This window comes from Dermacentor variabilis, chromosome 4 (assembly GCF_050947875.1).
Source record: "Dermacentor variabilis isolate Ectoservices chromosome 4, ASM5094787v1, whole genome shotgun sequence".
NCBI classification, from domain to species: Eukaryota; Metazoa; Arthropoda; class Arachnida; order Ixodida; family Ixodidae; genus Dermacentor; species Dermacentor variabilis.
This window is the reverse complement of record NC_134571.1, coordinates 187,599,930-187,610,084: the sequence shown is the minus strand read 5'-3', so window position 1 is coordinate 187,610,084 and position 10,155 is coordinate 187,599,930. Positions and strand designations below refer to the sequence as shown.

General features: G+C 52.3%; 1 protein-coding gene across 1 annotated transcript; it reads left to right on the top strand.

Annotated features, from left to right (window-relative positions):
• Positions 1 to 6,962: 6,962 nt before the first annotated feature.
• On the top strand, positions 6,963 to 8,768 carry LOC142578469 (uncharacterized). The gene has a single exon (XM_075687852.1). The coding sequence runs from the start codon at positions 6,963 to 6,965 to the stop codon at positions 8,766 to 8,768; it is 1,806 nt and encodes a 601-aa protein (XP_075543967.1).
• Positions 8,769 to 10,155: the final 1,387 nt, after the last annotated feature.

Below are 10,155 nucleotides of genomic sequence, written 5' to 3'. Positions count from 1 at the left end.
GTTCGCTTGCCATGCGTATCTGCGGTCCAGTCCACTGCGTCGCAACTTTTTTCAGGTGCTTCGCCATCTTGAAGCTTATTACTGAATAACCAGCGCCGGTGTCGACTAAGGCATTCAGCTCGCATACATCTATTGTCAGCCGCAAATCTGATGTAATTGTTTCGTTCCTGCACCTGCATACTGGAATTATCTTGTCATCACACTGGAACCGCGTTGGAGGATCTTCGTAGCTCTGGTTATCAGTGGCCTCACCTCCACAGGTCACTTGCTTCAGTTTTCCTGGTGTGGGCTCTGTAGACGACGCCTAGGCAATCTTGAAGACGCGCGTGGGCTAGGCGATCGGTAGCGCATGGGCGACGGTGACCGTGGTTGATGTTGGCGAGGAATAGTGGGGCTTTGGCGCGCGGACAAGTATTCTTCAATCTCTGCTAGCCGTTCCCCGTTTCGGGTGCATGGTGCACTTAAGGGAAAACCCCTTAATCCAGCTTGACGGTAGGGGCAGAACTTATACAAGTGACCCGCTTCAATGCAGTGAAAACACAGAGGCCTGCGCTTGTGGTCACGCCAGACGTCACTTTTCCAAGGCCTTTGTTCCACAAAACGAGGTGCATTACGTGCTGAAGGTGGATAGGCAGCCGGTGGTTCCAGCAGACGAGGTGCGCTGCGTACTGTCGGTGGGTAGGGAACGGTCGTCGCAACTGCTCCACTACTGTGTATCGCGGGCTGCCTGAGTACGTCGGCGTACGTTGGGGTGCGCTGCATCGGCTGTTGCTCAGGCTCTGGATCCCTTATGATGTTCAGTTCGTCCCGGACAACGTCTACGATAGATAGTGCAGTTGGAGCTGGAGGTGTCTGCCACTTGTTGAGCTCTTCCCTGATCACTGACCGGACGAGCTCCCGCAGGGCTTCAAGGTCGTTTGGCACGCCTCCAGGCAAGACATGGGCAGGTGCACAGCTTGCCTCACGGTTGTATTGCCGAGCCTGCTGTTCCAGCGTCTTTTCGATGGTCGTTGCTTCGTATCTGAACTCGGCGACCGTGCGCGGTGGGTTGCGGAGAACTGCGAAGAGTTCCTGCTTTACTCCACGCATGAGGTGGTGCAGCTTCACTCATGGTTGGATCAGCACGCTTGAACAGGCTGGACATGTCCTCGATGCACATCGCCACCTTCTTGTTTGTGAGCTTTTCCTGGCTTGAAGCGCAATTTCCGCCTTTTCTTTATGATCCGTGCTGGCGTATGTTGCTAGCAATTGTCGTCGAAATTCCTCCCAAGAGGACAAAGAGGGTTCGTGGTTTTGATACCACGTTTTTGCGAAGTCCTTCAAAGCGAATATACCTTACGGTGCTTCTGTCTCATTCCATTCATTAAAGCTCGCCACTGCCTGGAGCAGTTCCAACCAGTCTTCCACGTCTTCGAACGAGTTACCATGCAATGTTGGCGGCTTGCGAGGTTGGCTTACGACTTGCTGTGCCGGCATTACCTGGACAGTCATTGTGGCGGTGTCCGTTGTCTGAGTTTTTCTTGGCTTGAAGAGGGCCGAATTCGGGCGAGTCACCTCGAAGACGGCGGCTGGTCCGCAGGTGTACAGGTGTCAGTTCCACGGGTGGGACTCGCTGGTTGTCGGTGCTACGCTGACTATCCGTTCGTGGGGCTTCGACTCATACACCGCACCTCCGCCAGAAATGCAACAATGTTAATAAAACAACGATATTTATTAAGGGCGAACTTGTGCCCACTAGTAGAAGTCACTGCGGTCGTGAAGAAATCCCTGGCAGTCGCGTTCTCAAAACTGGCCTCGAAAATTGCCTTCCGGGATTTTTCACTCACGGCCAACGCCGCCGATACCGGCTTTTCTGCGACATGAGCTCCTTAACGCTTTCGTGTTAAAACGTCTTCCTCTTTCTTCTCGCGTGACACCTCGTGCGCGTGGAGCATGCGAGCCGGGTCCAACCGGCTGCCCCTGCCACGAAGATCGCTGCCTGTTGCTGAACAACACCATAGTACGGCGTGCGCAGTATCCAATACAAAGGGCGCGAAACTTGAATGTGTCTAAGTTTGTCGCGGCAATATTTAGCCTCACTTTTAAAACAATAGGCACCATATACACTGCTCGCACCGTTTGTACGTTCGAAACTATAAGCACTGGCTGAACTCTGCTTCTCATACTGGGGACGCATTATGTGACGATCACTTTTGGCGACAGTGTCACCTCGGCGATTGTATCGCCGTCAGGCGTGCGCTAGTTGGCTGGTTGAGCAAAATCGGATGCCGTAGTGTTCAACCAGCCAATCATCTCATCCGATTTTGCTCAGCCTGCCGATGAGCGCGCGCTTGATGGCGAAAACGTGGTCTAGGCGATACTGTCGCCGAAGTGGATCGTCGCAGAATACGTACCCTGATACAGTTGCCACCGAGGCCACCTAAATAAAACTAAAGGAAGCGACATTCTTTTACCTTTCCGCAAGAGACCTCCAGCGAGGGCAGGTGATTATGTCCGCGCGTCCTTATTGATGGAGCAGTGACGTGGTAGCACTCGCGCCGTCTCGACAAAAATCAAGCGCGCCAGTTCCTGCGCGGCAGGCGACCTTTTGTCTTTTTCATTTCTTTTTTTTTTAGTTGCGTCGATGCCACGGCACTTGCTCGTAGCCACCGTACTGTGCTGCGTACGCCAATGCGTGTGGCGTCTTTCGCGCAAATTCTGATGCTGCTATAGTGTCGTTATAGAAGTTTCTCTTGCGTGGTGCTTTCTTACGGAGCCTGACGAATACAAAAATGGGATTGCCTTGCGTCTATTCGCTTTCAAATATAAGCGATTTGTAGGATCTCATGGATACAAGTTTGACTGTTGTGAACCGCAACGGGGATGGCACTGCTTCCGGGAGACTTGTCCATAAGGAGGCTATTTTGTGTAGGTGATTGTTGCTTGGAAGAGGCAGAAGAACTTATTGGACTGCGTTGCATGCGTAAACGGCAATACGTTTACGGATAAGGTAAGCCTCCTCAGCAGTATTTGGCTATCGCGTAAAGGCTTCTTATTGTTCTTGTAATTAGATGGTGACCCGCTAGATGGCAAGCAGAGCAGCGACTCCCATCAAGTGCAAATCGACGAGCGAAAATCTCCGACAGTGCAGCGTATACAGATGTGTCATAATAAGCAGCCAAAATAGCGTCAATAAATTATTTCAGAATTAAAATATTATATTTTGAGGAAGAAACAAAAAAATATTTCATTGTAATTCTAAAGCATTTCATTCTACATAAACATAATTCTAAAACATTTCATTCTAATGAAACAAGGTTCGCCGGAGTCAAGAAATTTCCGCGCAAACGTTTTTGATGTACACGTTTGCTGCAATATCATATAGACCTATAATAATATGTTTCCCAATGTATCCAAGTACTTTAATATACAACTGGAAAGTATCGTACCGGCAGCGCTGGATTAAGGGGGGGGCTAAGGGGCTGCAGCCCAGGGCCTCACCTCAAACAGTATGAGAAGGGGTCCCATTTATTCTAACCTGCTTAGTATACGGAACCATGGGCAACGGAACTTCGAGCGGCATGTATGAAGTGAGAAAACCAGAACGAGCGGACGAGGCGCCCCGCCTAACGTAACAGCATGCGTTTAGCCTGATCATTTGGGGAGAGCTTGTCGAGCTGCAAAAACAGGAATACCCCGCCACCCCGGCGGGGCCCTCTTTCTTACGGAGCGAGGTGCGTTTGCTTGAAAGAATTTTTATGGTTTGCTGTCAGTCCGTCTGTCCAGTGCCGTCTGGAGAGGAGGGGCAAAGGGGAAACACCTAAAACATGTAATGTGGGATGAGGACATAAATATTCCTTGCCCTTCGTCACCACCCCGCCACCCTCCACCTCTCAAATAGTTACACCGCTGTCCTTCTTATAGAATGGATGTGCTGCAGTACCTAACAGTGCCTCCTATTCGATTTTTCTTTACTGCCATGGTAATTTGGGCGGGGGAGGATGAGTCCGACAGCAGATGATGATGAGTCTGGTGGCAGAGCCTAGGCATGAAAGGAAAGAAGACGTCACACGTGCTTTTGTCCGCGTGCCGTGGGGCATGGAATGTTCACTGTTCGGGCTAGGGTTGTGGAAGAGTGAAGAGGGAAGTTGGAGAGCTGGATACAAAGGCCTCTCTCCAGGGCCCATTCCTGCCTAGTGGCTGCACACACTCGCGCGCGCTCGACGCAAAAAGTAGGTCAGACTGGCCGCTGAAGTTTCCAGAAAGAAGTAGAAAAAGATGACACAGAAGTGACGGAGGGCGCGTAACTTCGCCCGAGCAAGAAGTCGCCCTCTCCCCTTCGTTCTCGCCCTCGGCGTCGACTGGGCGAAAGAAAAATCGAGAACCTCCCAGAACAGGCGATTGCTCCTAGCCGATAGGAAGACGAGACCGGAACGGGAGGAGTGAGTTTGTACGGAGAAAGAGGGAATTTGTACAAGGAACTCTATGCGTATGGGAACGCCTGCTTTGGCGATAGTAACAGTCAGACGCGGCGCGCGTCTATAAAAGGAACTGGATCGCGGGCTGCGATTCAGCCCCGAGCCACCGGTTAAGCTTGCATAAGCCCACCCGCTGAGGAGCTCCCAGGGGACGCACCACTCTCGGCCAACCAAGGACCATCCAGGCAGCGTGTGCCAGTCATCGGGACGGCCACCGTTGGACACCTGCGGTCGCGTCTGACTGAAGAAGTGGCCGGTGAACAATTAGCATCCATTCATGCGAAAATGTTCGGTCGGAGGCATCAAAGTGGTGCGTCTAAACGAAAGGCAAAGTTAGAAATAGAAGAACATGAAAAGAAGCTACCAAAGATGACAAAGTACCTAGTGAATGCAGCTTCCGCGGAGCAATATGATCGGTCTACCCAGAGTCCGTGTCAGACTCCCAATATTACCGACTGTGCTTCTGTGGAGCTTGCCAACTCCATCACCACGGTTTCCTGGCAAGAAGCAAGGTTTGACTCATCTTGGTTGCCTAGATCCTGTGAAAACGGTGCCAACATCGGTTGTCCATACTTCTGAGCAACCGACGCTAACCGAGCCCTGTCCTGTTCCTGAGTCAGCAACATCTATGTTACTCGGCCGGACCCCTACCACAGAGCTCCAGTTGTCCGGTCGGCTACGCCCGATTTCCGCTACTGCTGATCGACAGGTGCCAAACCTCCCCTTCCTTCTACTGACGAGCGCCAGGCAACAACACTCCAAGAACCGACTCACTTGTTTCTTGTTAGTTTGGCTTCAAATAATCACGTTCCCACCCACAAAGTGTGCCTCGACAGGACGAATGAGACTGCTTCTCGTTGCGGCAACAGAGAAATACAGACACCCCTGCAACAAAAGATACGTTGCGAGATTCTCCGAAGTGACCCTGCTAAGTGGCCCGACGTTATTACTGACAGCTTTCAGAGTGTATTCCTTTAGAAAGGGCCATTCTATTTTCAAAATCGGGCAGAAAATTTTCCGTCTTCCGAAAGGCAATACAAAACTCAGAAACGCTATATGTCACCTCGTCGTTTCGTGCGAAAGGCTGTAAATGGGGAGGCGTACGAGCGACACTGGTTAATGTACTCGGAGTCCAGAGGTTCCGTTTACTGTTTCATGTGCAAACTATTTTAGATTTCAAGCAACCCCAGTGATTTGAGCAAGCGCGGCTTTTCTGATTGGAAAAGTTGGAAAAGAGCAGAAAAAGAGGTTTGCGCACATGAAAATAGCTTCGAGCACCGGAACTACGTGGCAGCATGGCTCGCCCGCTCTAACTCGAGCAGCACAATTGACAAGGAGCTGTTTAAGCATCTGGTCACTGACACCGCTTTCTGGACAGAGGTGTTGAATCGCGTAGTCGTAGTTAAGCTTCTAGCTGAGCGCAACTTAGCGTTTAGAGGCAGTGAGGAGATTTTTGGTTCACCGAGAAATGACAGTTATATGGGAGTGCTTGAGGCCATTGCAAAGTTTGATCCCTTTCTAGAGGAGCTCTTCCAACGCTACGGGAAGAAAGGCAAATGTCACCCATCGTATCTGTCAAAAACCATTTGTGGTGAATTTATCCAGCATATGGCACTTCACTCTGCATTACAAGAAATGTCGATGCTTTTGGTAGACAGTACAGGAGGACTAAAACATTCCCTTTTTTACAAACATTGCTGTATAACTTACTGCAACAATAGGCAAAGCATTGCACAGCAAGTACTTTCGAATTGACTTGCCAAATGTGGGAGCTGTCTTGAGCGCACATGCTGTCGAGTTAGGTACTTTGCCTGACTTTGGAGGACTTTATGCGCCACTGCTCTGTGCCATCACAGCTCCTTGGTTGCTCTCGTTGGAAGTTCTCGTTGAAGTGAAGCGCAGCAATCAGTGTACTAGAAAATTATTTTGTCTCAGCATTAATAATCCACTCTAGTTTCATTGCTAGAACATTAGCTTATGCAGACTCACCGGACATTCATGCCTTCATACGTGAACGCAGTGGACTTTGGGGCAAAACCATTTAGAACTCTGCGGAAGGACTGCAGGCTGTACGTCTGAACAGATGGTGACAGCTGGCGGATGTCCTTCAGCAACAGTAACAATGGTACTGCCACGATGCACTCAATTTGCTTGTAGGCTGGAGAGTCTGACAAGAAAGGGAATTTTAAATACAGTTGTTTTATAGGAAGAGGAAGGCGACTGCGGAAGAGCCGGGCTTCTCATCGGCTCCTGCTATTATGCCAATTAACCCAGTGTTAATTTGCAGTTACCGCGATATAATTGGTACCAAAGTGTGCGCGAAGGTGCGGGGCATCGACCAGTACCAGTTTTGACCAAGCGGTACGTGATTCTCTCGATTTACGAGGACTTTTTCTGTTGCGGTGCGGACTTTTCGCCAAGCCTAACGTAGGCCTCCCACGAGTACGGCCACCGGTGGCGACGGGCCCGGCCGCTAGGCCTAACCCGGCGACGAGTACGACCAAGATGGCGTCCGAAATGGAAGTGGCCACGTCAATGGGAGACAACATGGCGTCAGCACCGAGCATCGGCAGTCACGGCCGGCGCAAGTGCATTGAAGTTCACGGAGAGGACATTACACCGGAAGAAGCCGAAGGCTGGTCGGCCTCCGGCAAGCGCATCAAGCAGATCATGGCCGGCAAGGAAAACGGTGAGTCCGCCGCCATTACTCGCCAGTCTAGACCCAAGACTAGGGCCAGCTTTGCTAAGAGAGTTGCAGCCTCGGTAACGAAAGCGGCGAGGATGCCGACAGACATGCTGAAAGAAGACACCAAGATAGTCATGAGGCCACGTGGAGGTCTCAACGTAGCGAGAACTGAGGTTTCAATAATTATGTCGGCCGTCATGACGGCGGCTCGAGTAACGAAGGAAGAAGGCAAAGCAGACACCATCTGCACGAACGCACAGCAAAACATCATCGTGGTCAGCACCCCGGACGAGAGTCGTGCCACGCTATACTCTAAGGTCAAAGCCCTTAACATAGGAGGCAGGACATACAAAGTCAGCGCTTACCGAACGGCGCCGGACGGCACGGTCAAGGGAGTCATCCGAGGCATAGCCGAAGACGACTCCCCGGAGGAGATAGCTGAAAACATCGTGAACCCGTGCAACCCCCTAGCGGTGGAGGCGCACAGAATCGGCAATACAACCACGGTGATAGTACTCTTCGCAAAACAGAAAGTACCAAACTACGTCAAGTATGGCTCGATATTAGTCAGGTTCGGGCTTTACCGCAAGCACTTTGACGTGTGCAGGCAATGCGGCAAGGTCGGCCATAGAAGAGACGTATGCCCGAATCCCAACACCAGAGTGTGCTTCGGCTGCGGAATCGTGAACCCCAGCGAGGATCACAAATACGAATGCAAGCCCAAGTGCAAGCTCTGCCGGCGAGAGCATCCTACGGGCGAGAGGGAATGCAAAAACAAGTACAAGATGCCGTACGTGGTCAAAAAACGGCAATGGGAAGACAAGATGGAAGCCATTCAGCAACAACTGGATCCGGAAAGCTTTCCGCCGCTGCGAGCGCCGTCTGCCGAGAGACCCCGCGGGACATCGAGCCAGCGCGACAGCAGCCGCAAGAGGGACAACAGCAAGGGAGGCAGGAGCGCCAGCCGCCACAGACCGTCGCACTCGAGGGAGAGAGTCGCCTGGGCCGACGCAGTCAAGGCAAACATGGCAGAGAAGAGACAACCACCAGCGCAAAACGCCGCGAAGAAGATCCAAGAAGAGAACGGGGTGGTAAAAGCCCTGAGAGACGAGAACGAGATGCTAAAGCGGAGAATCGCCGAACAGGATGCAACAATCAAGGAAATCAACGAGAAGCTAACGACATTAATTGGGTTGCAGCAACAGCAGCAGCTGCTGCCGAAGCCCGCACAAGAGTGGAAACAAGAAGAGATAACCGAGGACGAACCAGAGGTCGAGGTGGACCCGAGAGCCACGAAAGAGGCGGGACCGGCTCCCAAGAGGAGAGCCATAGAGGGCGCCAAGGAACGAAAGATAAGTGAGAGAATCGAAAAACAGGACGACAGACTCGATCGTCTTGAGGCGACCAGCAAGGTAACCAACGAGCGCCTCACTACGCTCGCGCAAACAGTTCAGCAGATGACAACGAACATACAGAGCACGATCCAGAACATGATGGCGCAGATGCAAGCACAGCTGCAGACGCAGATACAGGCACAAATACAAGGTATGGAAGCACAGATCATCGCCAAACTGCAGCAATCATGGACAGGACAGCACGTACAGCAGCATCCACACCGCCAGTGAGAGACCTCTTGGTCTGGCACTGGAACTACAACGGCTTTACCGGCAAGAGCGCGGTGCTGCAGTAACACTTGCAGCAACTAACGAGGAAACCAGACGTCATAATGATTCAAGAAACACAAAGCGAAGAGACGCCGAGACTACCTGGCTACCGGTCGCACGACAGCCCGCCGAGCAAAAGGGACACGTCCAAGGGCAAGGGCAGAGGGGTCTGCACCTTCGTTAGGAAAGGGATCACCTTCATAGAACACGAAATGATCGGCAGAAGCGCCATCGAACACTGCACGGTGGAAGTAATCACGGCCAAGAGGAGGAAGGAGAGCACTTTCCTGGTGAACGTCTACAGCAATCCGTCCCACGGACAACAGAAATTCAAGGCACACTTCCACAAAGCGAGTTCAGTGGCGGGAAGCAATACGCTCGTAGTGTGCGGAGACTTTAACGCTCCGAGCCAAGACTGGGGCTACCGCAGAACGACGGTCAAGGGGAGAGAGCTCATGCAAGACGCCACCGACGTGGGACTCAACCTAATCACGGATCCGACCTTTCCCACCAGGATCGGCACATCGGTTACGAGAGACACCACTCCGGACTTTACCTTCGTCAAAACCGACGGAGGATCGAGAGAAGCAAAATGGAGAAACACGGGCCAAGAGCTGGGCCGCGACCACTACATCGTGGAGGTCGTCGTACCGCTCGAAGGCCAAGGCAACAGCGGCATAAGGAAGCATCGCATTACGGACTGGGACGCCTTTCGAAAGGCGCTACCCGAGGTGCAACTGGACATTACGGACATCGAGCAATGGGCGGCCAACGTCGTTGAGACGATGGAAGGAGCCACCAAAGAGCTGGAGACGGACGAACGGATAGACAAGATGGACAGTCGGCTGGCCCACCTGATAGAAGCCAAGCAGTCCATAAAGGCGAGGTGGCAGAAACGACGAACCAACCGAAGTCTAAGGAATGAGAAGAGGTTTATTGGCGGCTCCTAAGGCAAAAGCGCGGCGACCGGGAACGGCGAGACAGCCCGAAGCACTGTCCAAAAAAGGCGACAGTAATCAACAGCGCGAGCGGGGCCGAGCCGCGCGTTGGCGATGTGTCTGTGCCGCGAGGCGCGTCTTCTTCTTCACAGGAAGAAGATCGCCGAGCTCAACAGGCAGATCGAGGTCCACTGCAGGGTGCTATGCACCCAACAGTGGAACGAGGCCTGCAACGAAGCCGACGGACAGATGCACAAGGGCAAGACGTGGAACATGCTGCGGCACCTCCTCGACGAAACCAAGATCAAGGGCAACCAACACAACAGCCGGGCCAGAATCCTACACAAGGCAATCTGTGAACACGGGGAGGACGAGGTCAAGGGGCGCTTGGACGCCAAGTACCTACCGAT